Genomic DNA, 20,289 nt, shown 5'->3' with positions numbered 1-20,289 from the left:
CACTGGCCTCAGCTGGATGAAGGCCAGCATTATCAGGCCATGGGAGTTCCAACCCTCCGTGGGAAAATTATTGGCCGTTTCTCTCTTTGGGAAAAATTATTGTATGTGTCTTCTGTATAGTAAAAATTACTGCCTTGCATCTCAATTTCCAAGCCTTTTCTCTCCGGGGCAAAACTGTTGCCTGCATATCTCTGAAGGAAAATTGCCATCTGCCTCACTCTGTAGTTGTGTCCCCATTATGGGGAAATTGTCAGCCATGTCTCCAAACACAGAAGCATGCCAGCTGCACTTCTCCACAGAAGAAATGTCAGCAGAAGTGAGCAATTTAAAACCCCGTGCGTGATTTTGAGTCTGTGCCCTTCTCGTCATGAACAGACCTTCATGTCTGCCTGCCTTGTTTCCTTTATTCTCCCTCTCCTCTGCCTGAATCATCCACACCCAGGTCGCAGTGAAGTCTAGCACCAAATCCCAGCCACCTGTACCGAGGAAGGTGTATTCCAAGTGATAACCCAGAGACAAGCTATTGTGTGCCTGGGTTCCAGTCCAGTTAGAAGACCTAGAAATCGATTTCATAACTGGTAGCACTTACAATCTGACCCTAGTGGAAAAACACTCCTTTAATACCACGTCTGCCCTAAGCACCACCTGCTTGTTCCCTGCTGTCTTCCGTGTGATTCTGGGTCCAGGCATGACGCTAAGTGCTCCAGGAAAGATCCATCTCATCTGTCCCACAGCCACCCTATAAGGTAGCTAGCCACTCCTCTCATCTCCATGTGACAGCTAAGGAGTATGAAGCTTGGAAGAAGGCAGGTCACTTGTCCAAGGCTTCACAACTTATAAGTCACAGAGCTGGACTTTATCCTAGGCCTGCCAAGCCTGGAACCACCTGTGGCCTCAGCCCCCACACCATGGCCGTAAGCTCCTGTGCAGTGTCTACTGTGAGGGCCAGTGCATGGAGCCACATGCAGGAACCACCTTTTCAAACTGGTTTCCCTCCAGCCTCTCTTCTCTTGTCCCCAGAGCCCACCACGGGCATGTGACATGCTTCCTGCTTGGTTTTGTCCCTGTTGTAACATAGGTGGTCTTAGCTTTAGGTTCCTCCGAACTCAGCAGTTTTCTTAATTCTTTCTCTGTTTTGTTATGTCACCTCTTCCCCAGGATTCTGATACTGGCTTAGGTTACCCTGTCATCTGAGTTCTGTCAGGTGAACAGCACTGAGCTATGCACCATGAAGAATAATACTCTTCGTCCCATGCAGACATATTCATATCTGCACATGTTATAATACAAAATTCTTTCTGCACCAGACACCTCATGCAGCCTATAGAACTTAAAAGAAGTGTCAGTTGCTTTTGCCTAGAGCATTGCAGTTCCCCAGAGGAACTCTGTACTAGAAAAACTCTGGACTGCAAGGGATTTGTCAAAAAAAAAAAAAAAAACAGTGGGGAGGGAGACGGTGTGATCCAGTAAGATCTAAAGGCAGGACAAAGCAGTGATTCTCAACCAGGAGCAGTCATGCCAGCCCAGCCCACAGTTGACAGTATCTGAAGACTTTTTGATTGTCCCACCCAGGGCTTGGAGACTTAGTGGGCAGAGGCCAGGGATGTTGCTAAACATCCCTCAGTGCCCCAACAACAGAGAATTATCTGTCCAAAATTCAATAGTGAAAAAGTTGAGAAACCTGGATTCCTAAAGAATCATTCATTTTTCTCTGCCTGCAGGACTTCTCAGCACCTTTAATAGGCTAATTGTAATGTCAACCCCCAAAACTGAATAGGAGTTTCCCAGGCTCTTTTGACCTTAGCATCTAGAATCCCTGACATATTCCTGAGTGCTCTGCTGAAGTCACCTTGAGAAGGCTAGTCTAGAATACTGGGAATTGGGAGAGAAAAATTAAAAGACGAGATCACTGGAATTCATAGATCTTACCATCTGAGAGGTGGGAAGCACGTGGTAGACAATCCTGACTCACATTACAGACAAGAAAATAGTTCCACAGAGCTGAGAGTGGTCCAGCCATTGAAATCAGAGGCAGATCAGAGGTTAAAAGCATAGGCTGGGAACAGACCAAGTGAAAATTCTTGTCTTGCCTCCTATCAACAGTAGGATCCATGCCTGAGTTGACTGACCAGACTGATTGTCCAAAAGGGAAATAATACCTGTGAATACTAAGTAGGTTAATATATGCAAAGCACCCAGTGTAACAGAGAGTAGGTATTAGAAGTGGCTAATTTGTGTCCAGCCTGGATTCCAACAGCATCCTCCCCTCCCAGGCTGATGTCCTTTCCAGTATCCCATGATGGTTTGATGGGTACCTGAGGAGATAAGGAGGAGCCGAGGCACAGAAGTGGGAGCTCACATGGGCATATGGAACATTAGAGAGCCCATCAGAGAGAACATTAGAGAGAAATGATATTGACAGAATGAGGGAAGGCCTGATTGTGGAGACAGTGTAATAGTAAAGCCTGTATCTACTGCTCACTAGCTGTGTGATCCTGAGCAAGCTACTCAGCCTATCCTGGTCTATCTCATCAATAAGGATAGGGAGAATATCTCCCTTAAAAGTTTGAGCAGTAAATGGGATAAGGTGTGCAAAGCATGAGGAACAAGAAATGATAGATGTCATTACTGTTGGCAGTTGTCATTGGGGTCTCTGACACACTAGCTCCCTGTTGGCAAATCTGACACTTGCCCAGTGCCTCAGTCTGGACTATTAGGATTGTCATCAAAAGTGTTTCCTCACCAAGGGAGCAAAGTTCTTCTCTCCATCACAGGTCTCTTCTTTCCTGCTCCTGATGTCTTTGTGTTTTAGAAGCTAGTTGGAAACCATGTAGGTCAGCAGAATTTTTTTTTTTTTTAGACAGAGAAAGCACTAGTAGGAGTAGGGGGAGGGGGGATAGAATCACAAGCAGGTTCCACTCTCAGCTTAGAGCCTGATGCGGGGCTGGATCCCATGATCCTGAAATGATGACCTGAGCTGAAATCAAGAATTGGATGCTCATTGAGGAGGGCACTTGTTGGGATGAGCGCTGGGGTTGTATGTAAGCCAATTTGACAATAAATTATATTAAAAAAATAAAAAATAAAAAAAGAATTGGATGCTCAACTGACTGAGCACCTAGGCGCCCCCAGGTCAGCAGGACGTTTAATGCCAAGCCAGAGGTTACCAAGAGAAATACTCAAGCACTGGATCCTTTTGCATCATGTGTTTAGTAAATTACATGGACCACACAGTGATATTCCGTTCGTATTCCACTAGCTCCTTTCTTGCCCTCTGATAATGCAGTAAAATCTCACTTATTCATGTCTATAACTAAATTTGTGTGATTGTTTAATATGTGTTTCTTCCTCTGGCCTGTGAGTTCCATGAGAGTAGGACTGCATCTATCTTGTTCCTTGTGTCCTTGGTATGTAGTACAGGGCCTGGCCTGTGTTCATCCAACAACACATGGTTTTTATTTGTATGTTCTAGGTAATGTACTAAGTACTCTGCACATATGTCATTGCATATCAAAGACACTTAAGTAGCTGACAAGTAATTGTTCAGGGTGAATTAGTGAAAACCTTGAATTACAGATGACTTCCTATGGAATATATTGTTTCATACTTTTCAAGGAATTGAAACAAATTTGAGGTGAATAAAGCATTGCTTTGATAGGTTCCTTTCAGGACCTGTTGAATTAATAAGTATTATTTTCCTGTAAGACTTAAAATGAGTTGTCAATATCCATTCATCTAACGTATTTACTGAGTATGTCCTAGGTTTCAAGGAATATGGCAGGACAAAACAGACAAAACTCCCTCCCCTCATAGACCTTACGTATTAGGAGACACAAAATATATTAAAGGCCAGTGCATATAAACTGGAGGAATGGGGCAGTGGGAGGAGGGGTTGCCTCACTGCTGACAGGCTACAGACATTAGAATTCATGGGTGAGGAGTGCCTGGGTGGCTCAGTTGATTAAGCATCTGACTTCACCTCAGGTCATGATTTTGCAGTTCTTGAGTTCGAGCCCTGCTTCAGGCTCACTGCTGTCAGCACAGAGATCCTCTCTGTCCCTCTCTCTGCTCCTCCCCCACCTGCGCTGTCTCTCTCAAAATAAACTTTAAAAAAATAATAATGCAAGGGCTAGAGCTGGCCTGAGGGTCTGGGCTTCTTGTGGTGTAGACATGTACACAGGGTCATACAAAGTCCTGAGGTCCCCAACCTGTAATTGCGGATGATGGTGTAAGGCTTGAACCCATGAGCCCGTTGTGTAGAAACTGTGTTTCATAAATATTGGGAATGAGTTTTTTCTTTTGAGGACTTTGGCTTTATAAAAAGGATAGAATAGGACCAAGCATCATTAAGAGCCCCTCCACTCACTGTCCTCTAGTTAATACACAATTTAAAATATTTAGTGTCATCATTAGTGGGAAAAGAGCCTTTCTGCTTGGTGATTTGGTGATTCTATGTAGATTCTACCCTGGTTACCTTCTTACAGCTACTAAAATAAGGCCTTGTACATGACACTAGGCAGAATTGATTCATGGTTAAGAACAAGGACTTGAAAGTCAGCAAGATCTGAGTGCAAAGTGCAGCTGTACCTCAGTCTAGCTGTATTGTCCCCTGGTGACACAAACTCTCTCTGCCTTAGTTGTTCACATCTGTAAAAGAAACAATTGTTTCTATGTCAGAGAACTAGTGTGAGGATTAAATGAGATAAAGCATATAAAGCACAGGGCCTGGAATGTAGTAAGCTCCCTGTCAGCAGTAATTATCAGTACTATTCAGTGTTGCTGCTGAATGAATGAAAGTAAGTCATCAACTTGGTATTAAGACTTGGATATGCGGGCACCTGGGTGGCTCAGTCAGTTAAGCATCGGACTTCAGCTCAGGTCATGATCTCACAGTTTGTGAGTTCAAGCCCCCCCATCGGGTTCTGTGCTGACAGCTCAGAGCCTGGAGCCTGCTTCGGATTCTGTGTCTTCCTCTCTCTCTCTCTGCCCCTCCCCTGCTCATGCTCTGTCTCTCTCCATCTCAAAAATGAATAAAAACATTAAAAAAAATTGAGACTTGGATATGCATACACATGGTATAAGGTGCCAAGTGCTATGCTGGCCATTACATTACCTATAGCCTGCCCTCTGTGTCGTACATAAGAATGGGTAGTGGGCTGATGAAAGCATTGTCATCTTTCATCTCACCTCCATCTTCTGGGGCTGTCATTTTCGGGCCTTACAAGGTTGCTACAGTGGCATCCCAGTAGGCCACATGTGTGGAGAACAGATTGCTAGGTATAACCTTGTAAACATTCTTTATGTCATTTAAATAGCCCACAAGTTCTGTAGTCCTCAGTCCCAGAGTCTCAGTCTCAAATAAAATATGATTGGCTGATGGAGAAGCAGGGCATGCTAATGAGGATAAAAATAGCTCCTGACATTTATTGAGAACCTACAATGTGTCAATCATATGTTCCGAGCAATATGCATCCCCCTTCTGCAGCTGGGAAAACTGAATCTCGGCATAGTAAATAAAATGTGAACAGCTGGTAAGTGACAGAGGCAGAAATTGATGGACTCCAGAGTAGGTCCGCTTATCCCTTCCCATTGACTGCAGGTGCATCAGGTGGAGATGACCAAGTCTCCGGGCTCCTGCTTGTCTATTGAGATGTTGGCATGGAGCTTGCCTGACGTTTCTAAGTGCCCAGTCCAAATGAGATTCCCTTGAAGGGAAACTAATGTGAAAATCTAGTTTTCAAGGCCAGGGGCCTTCATTAATGCTTGATCAAAATCCGAGAGGTTTTTCTGTTTCACTGGCTTAATTCTCAAGTTCAGTTCTGATTGATGAGGGTTTTTTTGTTGTTCTCTTACATGGTTAGGTGAAAATTACGATTTTGGTTTGGCTGTTCCAACAAGGTTTGAAAGAGAACTCATTGTAGTCGTGGGTTTTCTACATACAATTGGATACTGACTCTGTGTAGAGCAGGAAGGAGAAATCTCTGGAGGATATGTTAGCGAAGTAACCTGCAGGCTGGTGTTTGGTTCAGCCTAAGATTGTGATACAAACACTTAAGTGAAACCATACTCAGTTGCCATTATTTTAGGTTAAAAATAAGTATGGGCAAATGTCTGTAACTGTGCATCATACATGCTGAGCACGCAGATGGCAAAGAATTCATTCATTTATCTAACTTTGGTTCTAATCAAGCAACACATGTTTATTGAACATTTGTGCCCAAGTCTTTAAGTACAAAGAAAAACCAAAAAGAAGCTCGCACTGCAATTGCAGTAAGACAAACATGCAAAGTGTTAAATAGCAATGTGAGAGCAGCAGAGGTCTTGTTAAATAAGTGGGCCAGACCAAATGTGGGGGGCTTCTGTGAAAAAAATCATTTAAGGCAAAGATGGTATGCGAAGGATGAGGCGTAAGAGCCCAGAGGGATTTCAGTCTGTGAAGACAGAACAATCAGGCCTAGAAATGGGAACACTCAAAATATACCTAAGCTATGTTCTATATATTCCATTTGAACCAGAGAAGTTCAAAATCAAGATCGACATGTTACAACAACTTTTGATGGGCTCTGTTGTCCAACTGAGGGGCTGTGCCTTTTTTCGTGTAAGTGGAAATCAGCTGAAGCTACTGAGTAAGAAGTGCCTGGATAGCAGAGCAAAGGGACAATATACACAAAAGACAAGACTGAGGCTCAGCAAAGCAACACTATTAAAAACCATGACCGAAGAGATAGGAAAATAAATGTCCACACAAAAGCTTATGCATGAATGTTCATAGCAGCATTATGTGTAATAGCCAAAAAGTAGACACCCAAGTGTTTATCAACTGATAAATGGATAAACCAAATCTGGAATATCCATACAATGAGTTATTATTCACCCATCAAAAGGAATGAAGTGCTGATATCCACTAGAGCATGGATGAACCTTGGAAACAGTTTACTAAAGGAGAAAGTAGTCACAGGAAAACCCTACATTGTATAATTCCATTTATGGGAAATTTCCAGATTAGGTAATTTCATACAACCATAAAACAGATTAGTCATTTCCTAGGGCTGCAGGAGTAGGGAAGCAGAAGTAACTGCAAATGGGTATGGAATTTTTGAGGGTTAGTTGATGAAAAGTTTGAAATTTAGATTGTTGCAATGCTTATACAAGTATGTGATTATACTGACAAAAACAATGAACTATAAACTTCAAATGAGGAAATTGTACACTATGTAATTTTATATCTAAAAAAAAAACCCATGAACATATTTTTAGGCATCTCAGATGACTCCAAGTTTTGATATGAGAGGTGACCCACAAAGACCAGGGGAATTGTGTAACAGAGGTAGATCCATAGACCTGGAGCTTGGAAATGCTCAGGGCTAGATCCATCAATGTACAGGCCCATGTGAGTCCTTCCATGAGAAGGAAAATACAGAAACCAGTAATCACTTTCTGCTTCCAGGGAGATGACGGTTCTCTATTAGTACCTTACTCACATTCTGAAGATTCTACTCCAAGTTAGACTGTTGTCTTTCTAGCTGGTCCATACATGGTAGAGTTAGTTGAAAAGGATGTGCTCATTTTGTCTTGTTTTGCTTCTTCTGTGCAGTTTTTGAAGAGCCCGAAGATCCAAGCAACAGGTCGTTTTTCTCTGAAATTATCTCTTCGATTTCGGATGTGAAGTTCAGCCACAGTGGGAGGTATATCATGACCAGAGACTATCTGACCGTTAAAGTCTGGGATCTCAACATGGAAAACCGCCCCATTGAAACTTACCAGGTACGGACCACCACCCACCCATAGTTCCATAAGGCACTTCCTTTGTGGACCTCCAAGTCAGCTTCTGCCTACAAAGGCTTACAGTACACAAGAGTAAAAGACAGTACATCATCATAAATTCCATAAAATGGTCCAGCCTGCAATTGCTATAGGATTTAGACAAGGGTACAGAAGGAGGAGCTTGGATTCAATTTAACCCTTATCTACTGACCATTTAGATGTGGGATGGATACTGCAGATACAGAGGTGAACAAGACAGACATGATCCTGCTCTCTTTGAGCTGACTGTGTGATGGGGAAGCCAGATGATGAACAGGGAACTGAGTAGGTGTTGATGCAAGAGATGGTACTGTGTGCATGGAAGCACACACAAGGAGGGTCAGTCTGGCCAAAAGAAACCCTAAGGCTGAGTCTTGAATGACAGGAGCTAGCCAGAAAAGTCATATCGTTAGAAGGATAGTATGTTCATAGCTGGTGTGTTCAGAAAGTTCTTCTGCCCGTGTTCTGTATTCAAGATATCAAGAAGTCTAGAAATCTAGGCCCTGGTAAAGAACATTAGGTTATTTTGTCTTCAGGCTGAGTACAATGGAAAACCATTAAAAGGTTTTGGAGGAAATGATGACAGTTGGGGCTCTGGAATTGGCAGCAAGCAGATAGAGGGAGAGGCAGGAGGAGAGTCTGTGAGTTTCGCTTGCTGATTCAATATGAAGAGAAGAGCAATCAAGAAGAGTGTGCACAGGTTTTTGGCTTAAGCATTGGCTAAATGGTTGGTAGATTTATAGACCAAGGGAACAAAGGAGAAGGCAGTGTGCAGTGTTTAGAATGGCTTTTTCTTAGAAGAGGAAGACCAGGTTTTGAGGTAGAAAGGATTTGAGGAAGTTCATTTCAGGTAAGAGCACAATGGAAGCAAAGATCAAGAGGCAGGAATAAACTGGTCTTTTTAAAGATATTTTGGGTTAGATTAAAAGAAGTACAAAAATTCTAGACAGGGATTTAACTTGCCTATTTTTCTTGATACATAATTCACATACCATAATATCCATCCTTTCGAAGTCTATGTGAATGTATTCACAAAGTTGTGGAACCCTCACCACTATCCCATTCCAGAACATTTTCATCATTGACCAGCACATTCTGGCTATGCTAGGGAGGAGAGCCTATAGGGGGACATAGTAGCAAACACAACAGTAAAGAAGTTATTGCAACATTCTGGCAAAGGCTGAGAGTAGCTCAGATGAGCTTGTGACGAATGGAAGTGGCCAAGATCTTGTAAAATCAATAGCAGTTGACAACAAATTGGATATGTGATATAAGAGGAAACGAGGTTTTTTTATCCTGCCCAATTAGGAAAATGGCAGTGCCATTTTATGCAGATGAGGAAATCGAGAATTTTGTTTGGGACATTTTGGGCCAAATAAACATCCAGAAACTGCAAGTAGGCAGCTCAGTTGGAGTTTGGGTATATCTTAGCTTAAAGAAAAGAAAAGGTCAGGACTGTGCCCTGGGAACCTGATATTTACAGGTTAAGAAAAGGCAAACTAGGAGGAATGTTCTGGGAGCCAAAGAGCCTATTTCAAGGAGAAGGAAACACCAACTACTAAATGCTGTTGCTAAATCAAATAGGAATGGATAGAAAATAGGCCAATGGATAGAAGTGGAGGTGAGTGGTAGTAATGAAGGTCTGATTTGCGTGGATTTCAAGAGAGACTATAAATGGAAGATGTGAGTGCAATGAATACAGATAACTCTTGCAAGAAATTTTAGTTTGAAGGGCAACAGAGAAATGGAGTGGTATCTGGAATGGGATATAGGCATAAGGAAAGTGTATCACAGCATAGTTTATGCTGATGGGAATAAGCCAGTAGAGAAAGAATAATTCAGGCAGCTAAGTGCTTGAGGGAAGCAAGATGGAACAGGTCCACTGCAGAATTGGTCTTAGATGAGAAGATGGATAATCCATCCATCAAAGTCAGGAGGTTTGTAAATCTAAGACTGAGTTGAATACAGAAGTGTTGTAGAGTTGCTCAATGATCCACTTGAGTACAATGGAAGGAAAGATAAAGTCAAATTTGTTGAAGGTACATACTAAAGGTGTGATTATAATGATGGATGGACCACTAAACCTCAGGTAGTAAGGAGGGAAATACTAGGTGAAGAAAAGTAGACAGGAAAATGGATTTGAAGATTTAATGGAATCAAGATAGTAAAGGGAGTGAACTAAAAAGGTAGGAGGTAGCAATGGAGTAGTACTTGTTAAACAGGTACACTTAACAGTCATGGCAAGTCTCATAAAGACCAAGGAGGTAAAGGAAAAAAACCATTTAAAATGATGAGGCCAAGTAACTGAGAGACCAGAAGAATGATGGCAGGGGCTCTGGGTGTTACAATTGCCTCAAGGGATGTGGCAGAGGGACTCAGAACTGTTGCTGACTCTAACAAGGTAGACAGCAGCGAGTCTTCAGGGAAAGCAGGGAGCTCTTCAGAAGAGCTAAGGAATCATGGTCTGGAGCAGCAAGGAGCCCACCTACTCCACCTTGATACATTTGAGCCAAAGGCCTGCTACTACTGTGGCCACAGAAGAAGCCAACCTTTCAGAAGAAATTCAGAGAGAAGATTGAGGACCCCCCAGGACTTTGACCAACTGTGAGTAACACAAGGTCCTATGAGAAGGTTTGGGGGCCAGAAATGAAGACAACATATGTAATTGAGATAGTTTGTGGTTGAAATAACCTGCCCTATATATTTGGAGTCTTACTGTCCCCTAGATCCTTCCAGACTTCAGGGCCCCGCTTCACAGCACTTACCTTCAGGCTCTTACCTTCAGCCCAGGCCTAGAGCCAACTGGAACGTCATCTTCCAACTACACAGACAAACATCTAGTGTTACAAACTCCATACCAAACAGAGGGCAGTGTCGAGTAGAACCTGAGTGTGGGTGGTGTTGACAGGGGTGTAGCCTGCTGGCAAGCCTGGATTAGAGAAAACTGGATTTAGGCTCTTCAGTGGCAGGAGCAATTAGCACTTTCATTTTAGAGAAAGGCTTTAAGAACAAAGCTAGTTTTAGAACACAGTGAGCTGTGACATGGAATAATAAGCATTTTAAGAGCCTGCTTCTCAAACCAAGTTCAGCTACTGGTAGATGTGGAAGTGTTCTTTGTCAAAGGCCATGAAATAGGTATCCTAGCACATGTATTGAAATGCAGTGTTACAAAAGTTTATTTCAACTTTACATAGCATATTTCAAAGCAATTTAAATTCATATGCTATATAAAAATGTTAATGTATCAAAGATGGTAAATAAACTCTGAATTCCTAGAACACTGTTGAAAAAGACTGTGAGGGCTGGCCCATAGGGAAATAATTCCATCATCAGTTACTAATACCTTCCCTGGGGAGTGAAGTAAGTAATGTTACTGCTGTGTATTTTCATACATGCATCAACTGGTCTCAAGCATCTTTCCAGGAATAACAAATTGTAGACTTATCTATAATTAGCTATTTTCAAGTTTTCCTACAGAACAGGGGTTGGCAAACTGTGGCTGGTGGGCCAAATCTAGCCTCCATTTGTTTCAGTACAAGAAGTTTTACTGAAACACAGCCACATCTGATCATGCATATATTGTCCTTGGTTGCTTTCACAGTACAGTGGCAGAGTTGAGTGGTTGTGACAGAGACATTATAGCCCACAAACCCTAAAATACCTGCTGACTCTTCACAAGGGAAGTTTGTCAACCCCTGAAATGTAAGAACCAACCAATAGAGTTGACTCTTGCTGGGCCTCATAAGCAGTCCATTAACTGTACAACACCAGGCTTCCATGAGTTCATGATTTAAGAAACTCTATGTTGAGAGGTTCAGTTTAGTGTCAAGAAAGCCATACACAATAGGAACATGGACAACAAATATTTAGAACATGAAGAAAACATCAAATTGGGTGAATTTTAAGTTGTCTCTTGCTCTGTATATTAGATGTTTCTAATGAATGTTCTTAACCTTCTCTTCTCTGATGGAGGTTGGTCCATCTTGTTTGCCTCAGGTTTTCTTTCTTGTTTTAGCAACACAACATAAAGATAACATACCTTCATATTCAATGTTCTCTTTCTATAGAGGACTTGAAGCCAAAGCAGTAGGAACAGCCCAAAATTTAGCTGTTGAGGAGGAGAAAGTATTAGTTCAGACCAGATTTTCCTTTGGATCCCTCCTGACTTTTGTCTTTCAAGAACCATTTATAGTTTTGGGCAATGTGGTTCCTCCTAATGGATCCACACTTCCAAACCACCCATGTTTTGATATGTTCATAAAGAAGAGTATAGGCTGAACCAAAAAAAATTTTCAGTAATTACAGTGAAATACTTTTCTAACACTAATTACAGTGAAAATAATCATCTATCCCCTTCTTAGAGCTTTGCAGTTCCCAACCATTGTAGGATTCTGAGAAGTTCTGTATCATAGAAACTGCTTAACCATGTGTTTTCAAAACCAGTTTCTCCATTCTCAGAACACTCCGCATCCGTGCCTTCTCTGCAAAGTGCTCTATACCACATCAGAGGAATGAGTAGCATGGAGATAAGGCTGAAAATAAGGAGCTATTTGGCTCAAATTTTTCTCCAAAAAGTAGGAAAACTAGAGTATAGGCATGTCTCATTTTATCGCACTTCCCAGATACTGCCTTTAAAAAAATTTGAAGGTTTGTTTTAGCCCCACATTGACCAAGTCTACCAGTGCCTTTTTTCCAACACATTTGCTCGTTTCACATCTCTGTGTCGTGTTTACCATCTCCAAGCTTTATCCTATGTTATGATGATTTGTGTTGCATGATCTTTGGCATTACTATCATAATTGTTTTGGGGTGCCACAAACTGTGCCCATGTAAGATGGTGAGCTTAAGGAATATATGATGTGTGTGTGTGTGTTTGCCTGCCAGCCTTTCCCCATCTCTCTGCTTCTCTTCTGGCCTCCATATTCCCTGGACACAACAATGTTGAAATTAGGCCAGGCAATAACCCTCCAATGGCTTCAAAGTGTTCATACAAAAGAAAGAGTCCCACATCTCTCACTTTCAGTCATCAACTAGAAATGATTAAGCACAGCAAGGAAGCTGTGCAAAAAGCAAGGTAGGCTGAAAGGTAGGCCTCTTACACAAAACAGTTTGCCAGGGTGTGAATGTTGAAGGAAAAGTACTTGAAGGGAATTAAAAGTGCTACTCCAGCAAACGCATGAGTGGTCCAGAGAGAAAAATGAAACCAGGCCCAACATCCCCTTAAGCCAAAGTATAATCCAGAGCAAGGCTCTAACTCTCTTCAATGTTGTCAAGGGTGAGAGAGATGAGGAAGGTGCAGAAGAAAAGATTGATTAAAGCTAGGACAGGTTGGTTCAGGAGGTTTAAGGAAGGAAGCCAGCTGCAGAACACGAAAGTACATCTGAAGCAGCCAGTGCTGATACAGAAGCGACAGCAAGTTATCCAGAAGATCCAGGCATGATAATTCATGAAGGTGGCTACACCAAGCATCATATTTTCAATGTAGAAGAAACAACCTTCTTTGGAAAAAGATGCCATCAAGGAGTTTTATAGCTAGAGAGGAGAAGTCAATACCTGGCATCAAAGCGTCAAAGGACAGGCTGACTTTCTTGTTAGGAGCAAATGCAGTGGGTGACTAAGTTGAATCCAGAGCTCATTTACCATTCTGAAAATCCTAGGGACCTTACACCTGTGCTCTACAAATGGGACAACAAAGCCTGGGTGACAGCACGCTCTCTGTTTACAACGTGGTTTACTGAGTGTTTTTAGCCCACTTGAGACCTACTGTTCAGAAAAAAAGATTCCTTTAAAAGTATTATTGCTCATTGACAGTGTACCCTATCTCCCAAAAGTTCTGATGTAGATGGACAGTGAGATTAATGTTGTTCTCATATATAATAACACAAATTTACACTCTCACACACAGCTGATAAAGCAGCAGGAGGGTTTGAAGGGGTTGGCTCCAATTTTGACTTTCAAGTCTTATTATTGAAAAAATACATTTTATGAGGCTATAGCTGTCCTAGATAAGTGATTCCTCTGATGGATGCAGGCACAGTAAATGCAAAGCCTTCTGGAAAGAATCTAACATAGTATATGCCATTCAGAGCATATGTCACTCATGGGAAGAAGCCAACACATCAGCATTCACAGGAGTTTAGAAAAAGTTCTTCCAGACCTTAGGGAGGACTTTGAGGGGTTCCAGACCTCAGTGGAGAAAAATCACTGCAGATGTGATGGAAATATCAAGTGGAGCCTAAAGATGGAACTGAGTCACCATAATCTCATGATAAAACTTCAAAGGATGTGGAGTTCAAAGAACATGATTTCTTGAGATGGGATCTACTCCCAGTGAAGATGCTGGGAAGACTGTGGAAATGTCAACAAAGGATTCAGATGATCCCATAAACTTCATTGATAAAACAACAGCAGAATTTGAAAGAATTGACTCCCATTCTGACAGAAGCTCTGCTGTGAGTAAAATGCTATCAAACAACATCACATGCTACAGAGAAATCATTTGTGAAAGAAATAGTCCATCAATATGGCAAACTTTATTGTCTTATTTTAAGAAATTGCCACAGCCATGAACACTGAGGCAAGACCTACTACTACTAAAAGAGGACAACTCTCCGGAAATCTCATGTTTAGCATTTTTTAGCCATTAAGTATTTATTAAGGTATATATATTGTTTTTTTAGATAAGGAGATTTATTGCACACTTAATAGACTATAGCGTAATCATAACCTTCACATGCCCGAAGAAAGCAAAAAGTTTATTTAACTCACTTTGTTATGATATTCACCTTATTGCAGTGGTCTGGAACCCACAATATCTCCGAGGTGTGCCTACACTGGAACAACAAATTTAGCTTCCACTGCCCCAGGCTTCTATTTCCTCTGTGACAAAGAACCTAGAAACAAGTCAATGACAAGTCCAGAAAAGGCATCAAAGACCTCAGTAACAAAACTATGACCCAGAGGCTAATCCTGTCCCCCACCTGTTTTTGTAAATAAAGTTCTGTTAGAATACAACCCCACCACTCATTTGTTTATGTATTACGTATGGCTACTTTCACATTACAAGGGCTGAGCTGAGAGTTTGCCAGCAAGGTCATATGGCCCACAAAGCATAAATATTTACTCTCTGGCCCTTTATAGAAGAGGTTTGCCAAACCCTGGTCAGGATCAAGAATCAATCCTATTTTTGCCCTCAGACTCTCTTCTGCTTCTTTGCTCAAAAGACTCTTAATCACTAGAGGTCTTCAGCCCTACAAACAGAAATGGCCTTCTACATCAGACTTGTACCACATCCAGGATGCCCAAAACATGGCAGAAGGAAGGACAATGAGTTCAGCTACAGCAGAGTTATCAAATGCCACACATGGATTCTCTTGTCACCAAAGCAGTGAAGTAGGTACCCTGACAAGGCCCAAGACTGCAAGCGGCCATTTGCAGAGTTATACCTTCACTGTCCAAATGACTCAGAGAGCTTTTCAATATCCAAAACATCTCATCGAACATGGGATGAATGACCCAACCGTGCTGACAGTCTCATATAAAATTCACATCCAACAATTTCATGGGGCCCCAGTGCCTTCCAGAATTGCAGCATTGATTCCTAAGCCTCTCCTGCCCTTCCTCACTCTCAGCTAATAACCTTGCTTCTTAAAATGCCAATGGGAGAAATGCTACATACTTCAGGGATGCAGCCTTTACGTCAGACTTTCCTCGGCAGCTCTACCTGCATGGACATCTCCAAATGATCATACCCAAAAACACAAATGGCAACTCCATCCTTCCACTTGCTCAAGACAAAGGTCGAGGAGCCATCTTGATTCCCCTTCTCTCGTACTTCACAGGTGCATCATCCACGAGTCCTATCAGGTCTCCCTGCAAACATGCCTGGAAAGTTCACCATTTCCCACCACTGCTCTCGCCAAATCCAAACCATCATCTGTCAGCAGGTTATAACGAACCTCCCTGCATTTGCTGGCTTACATTATCGCAACACAGCTCAGTGATCCTTTCTGTGAGGTCTCCTCACCTTTCTCTGAATAAAAGGCCCATGTGAATGTTCATCTGCCTCCACACTGGAAGAAAACACACAAAGGCTATTGTGTTCACTGCCTAGCCCAAGCTCATAGTAGGAAGGCAATAGACGTGTGTTGAGTTAAAGATGCAATGAATGGTGTCCTCTAATGCCTACTAGCAAATCAGTTTAGAAAAGGGGACTGTACCACCTTCTGGGCCCTTCTATAGGCCACTAGCTAATTCAGCAAAGTTTTTTAATCCACACTCACCACATAAGCAGCTCATCAATCCATCCTAATATCCCCTGTCTAAAGAGAGCCCAGCCTGGATTCAGACCTGGGCCACTGGACGAATTAACAGCTCACATCAGAAGAAGAGGTCTTCACAGAAATAATCATTTTTAAAAATAATAACTGACCCTCTTGATTTATTTCCCCAACAGGTGCATGACTACCTCCGCAGCAAGTTGTGCTCCCTCTATGAAAATGACTGCATTTTTGATAAATTTGAGTGTGTGTGGAATGGGTCAGACAGGTAAGAAAGGCTGTGTGGCTAGGGAACCTTCCAAAAGGTGGGTCGTGTACTTGCCAAGGCCCTGGGCAACTGATCCTAAGGAGGTCACAGCCCAAGGGGGATGAAAATCAGGCCCCTAGCCCTGGTAGGAGTCCACTGTATGGGTCACCAGATTTCCCTTGAGCTCAGACCTGAAATGAAGGGCACCATGTGTTGAGACCCTCGAGTCCTCTTACAGGACTGGCACAGCTGAGTGTGTAACATCAACGAGAAAATCCTGTTTTACATACCAGAGCTACATCAACATGGCTGAAATGAGTAACACTAACAATCCACCTCCCAAGTTCCAACCTAAGTAGCTCAGATTATTGCCAAGCTTACTTTCTAGGTCGAAAATTATCCCTGATCACTTCTGGTATACCCGGCCAAAGGCCCTGGTCATTGGTTAGCTGAATTCTAGTTGGCCTCATTTATCATATCCCCTCAAAATGATTTATTATTGTTTTAAGGCCTTTTATTTAAACCATACTTCATATTACCTTCTAATGGTTCATTTTTAGTTTGACAAATACAGATGATTCCCCGACTTCCAACATGAAGTACAGGCTACTAGGAGCTGATTTAGTTTGTTGAGGAATGCGGCGCCCACACTAGTGTTTGGAAGCACTCCATTCGGTCATGGCAAGGCACTCAGATTCGAGCTTTTTGTAAAAACAAGCTTTTCTGACCATTATTCAGCCTGCTTTGTCAGTGAACCAAAATGTGCCTTCCACGTAGCAGGCCTGGCAAGAGTCACCACATGTCAGAGGACCCAAGTCGCAGCACCCATTTGGTATTAGGCAGAGGGAAGAGACAACGGAGCAGCTGTGATGTAGGAACAAAAGCTCCCCAGGGGGAAGTGTTTTACATTATTTGTATATTTGTATCAATACATTGATTCATATAGAATTCACTTTTTCATTGTTGATTAATAGATGTGTCCTATTTGTTACTGTTCCAATAACCTCTCTTAACCCAGACTCAGTAAGTACTTATGCGTCACCCCCTCACACATCATGTTCTAGAATCCTGACCACAATCTGACAAGGTTGTTTTCATCATACCCATTTTATAGTTGCAGAAACTGAGGCTCAGCCAGGTCAAGTAACCTTCTCCAGCTCAGGAGCTAGTATGTAGTAGAGACAAAAGTAAGAAGTTTTCAGTTTGAATCTTAAGTCAGCATTGTTTTTTCATAACGTCACAGTTTCTTTCCATAACCAAGAAAATTCTTGGTTCAGATAAGGTTTGGAGTTTTAAAAACACAAAAATAAATAGGAAGGACTCTGTTTGAAAGCAGGTCAAGTGATGGTGGGGCCAGCAAATGGCAGTTCATGGGAAGCCATGAGGCCAAGTGGCTGAGTGCTAGGCCCTGGGGTTAGTTAGGCACATGTGGGCTGGAGGCCTGAGTGTGTCACTTCCTCGCAGCGTGACACTGTGCTCGTCACCTGTGCTCATGTGTAAGTCCCCCCCCCCCCCGGGGATAACGTAAGGCAAGATGAGACTGCGGCAGTCAAGCATTCTGCACCCTTCCTGATAAGGTAACAACAGCTTATTCTACTACAGAGACCAACACATTTCACAACATCCATTCCCTGGGCAAGAGTAACCGAATCTAGCCATTGATCGATTTGCCTGACACAGCTGATCCAGTTCGTAAAAACCTATCTCCCCTGGCTGTGGCCCCATGCTCTGAGCTTCCCCCTCCCCTGTCTATGCACTCATGCCATGTGAACACCAATGAGGTGTATCCTCTCCCAGTCTAACCAGACCATCAGGGCTTCACCCAGAAATGAGGCCAAGCCAGCCTGTCCAGGGGCAGCCCCTGTGGGATGTTACTGAGGCAGCATTATCCCCCTCTCAGCCTGTCACCAGTAAAGACTCCGTCCCTTGCATCTGGAAGGCTTTGGCAGTCACTGCTCTCAGTAAATCGTCAATACACCTGAGGATGGAGAGGTCTTATAAAAACATGGAAGCCATCTGTGAATCCACTGGCAAGGCTTCTTTCCCCTCCAAGTCCTTTTAAAATTTGAATTTGTTTACTCTCTTCCTGAGGGAAACCATGATGACATCCACTTTTTAGGTAACTTTTCTGGCAAGGCTAAATCGAGAGCTGGCTCTCAGCAGAAGGAGGACGCACACGGGTCAGTGCGCTATACACTCAGGGTTTCTCCCACCATGCCGACTGACTGGGGACAGCCTTGGAGCTTGGGCAACATGGAGGCCCCACTATTATAAAGTTTCCGAAGTGTTCCTCCTGTCACTACCTCGCTCCAGCCTCACAATGCTGAGGGAGGTAGGGCTGGTATGATTAAAACCACCAGACTCATTTACAGACCCAGATAAGGGATCTATCCAACAGAATTACCAAGGAGGATTATCACAGCCCTCCATTTGCCAATCAATCAAAGAGCTTGTTGCTTTTAGTGATTCAGGACTTAGACCACAGTCACACTGTTGAGCCTGTTTGGGTTTTTGGTTTTTCATAAAACTTATGGTGTCATAAGCTGCCCATGATGTAACACCATTAGCTCCAGAAAGACACAATGGGGATAGGTTACTGCCTTTCTCCAGAGCACTCAGTCACTCCCTATTTCCTCTCTACATTGCAGCGTCATCATGACGGGCTCCTACAACAACTTCTTCAGGATGTTCGACAGAAACACCAAGCGTGATGTCACCCTTGAGGCCTCGAGGGAAAACAGCAAACCCCGGGCTATTCTAAAACCGCGAAAAGTGTGCGTGGGGGGCAAGCGAAGAAAAGACGAGATCAGCGTTGACAGTCTGGACTTTAGCAAAAAGATCTTGCATACAGCTTGGCATCCTTCAGAAAATATTATAGCAGTGGCGGCTACAAATAACCTATATATATTCCAGGACAAGGTTAACTAGGAGGACAAGTTATTACTTAATAATCTCACATACTGAATACTAGTCAAACATGTTTTTAAATGTTTCTTTTGGTCTTCATTTGATGCATTGACATTAATTTCCCTATGCAGAAAACAATTGGAATAGAATTAAAAAGAGTCCAACTTTCCCAGATCCCCAGTTCTAAGAGACTTTTGTCAAACCCAATAGGTTCTGAGACACTTGTGTTTAGAATTGAGAGCTGCCAGCTAACACTAATTCTCCATAGTTGACTTGAATTTCTGATGCTTTTATTGCCCGGTTTTCTCTGGTGGGTCCAGTGTTTTGTTCCTAGGTGTCTGCTGAGATAAAATGAGGTTGTCTGTAGTATTTAAAGAGAAAAGAGATAAGTTTTTTTTAATTAAGCAATTCCATTTGATTGAAAAAAAAATCAACAAAAAAATAAACACCGTTTACTCTTAGAGACATTCTCCTTTTTTGTGTGTGAAAAATCACAAGCAGTCAGCATCCCCTGCCCCCACAGCACTTTTTATTAACAGTCTCATTTGAACCGGAGATTTATTTCACGAGGCCACGAAGAGGACCCAGAATGAGAAGGGAGGGGACACATCACCACTGCTATACTCTTTTTCTTTGTAAGCGCCATAGAAACAGCCTGAGAATTTGGCTAGGAAACCCCATGAATGCTTCAGGGGACATAAAGAGAACACTTTCCACACAGTGCTTCTCAGAGTTAGCTTGGCAAGGCCATGTGGGGCCAGATTCCATCTGCTGCCTTGTTATGCCTGCTTTTTGTAATTTTAAATGGCTCCATATAATCCTCTACTTACATGTTGGTTGGCTTTTTCTCTTCAACCTTTTCCAGTTTATTTATTCCATTGACTTCTAAAGGCCAAGGTCTGGTTGTTTATTATCTGGCATTCGAAATGATGCGGCAGCACCACCCCTGGCTCCTGGAGAAAGGCTGGTCTGTTCCTTTTGGGTGTGTCTGCTACCCAACCCCCTCCCTCTTCCTGGGTTTGGTGACCAAGAGTCACAATCCATCCATCTCCA

The 20,289-nt window shown here is 42.7% G+C and overlaps 1 protein-coding gene across 12 annotated transcripts in view; it reads left to right on the top strand.

Annotated features, from left to right (window-relative positions):
• PPP2R2B (protein phosphatase 2 regulatory subunit Bbeta) overlaps nucleotides 1–19,321 on the top strand; it is a 316,334-nt gene extending 297,013 nt beyond the window's left edge. For all 12 annotated transcript variants that reach the window (XM_049649425.1, XM_049649427.1, XM_049649434.1 and 9 more), the window contains 3 exons: nucleotides 7,595–7,764; nucleotides 16,259–16,350; nucleotides 18,978–19,321. In XM_049649425.1, coding sequence (XP_049505382.1) covers nucleotides 7,595–7,764; nucleotides 16,259–16,350; nucleotides 18,978–19,257 — 542 coding nt within the window. In that variant the 3' untranslated portion in view covers nucleotides 19,258–19,321. The remainder of the gene's footprint in view (nucleotides 1–7,594; nucleotides 7,765–16,258; nucleotides 16,351–18,977) is intronic.
• Nucleotides 19,322–20,289: the final 968 nt, after the last annotated feature.

The sequence above is a fragment of the Panthera uncia genome, assembly GCF_023721935.1.
Source record: "Panthera uncia isolate 11264 chromosome A1 unlocalized genomic scaffold, Puncia_PCG_1.0 HiC_scaffold_17, whole genome shotgun sequence".
Classification (NCBI taxonomy): domain Eukaryota; kingdom Metazoa; phylum Chordata; class Mammalia; order Carnivora; family Felidae; genus Panthera; species Panthera uncia.
Note: the sequence above shows the minus strand (reverse complement) of the source record. Positions and strands in the feature narration are given on the sequence as shown.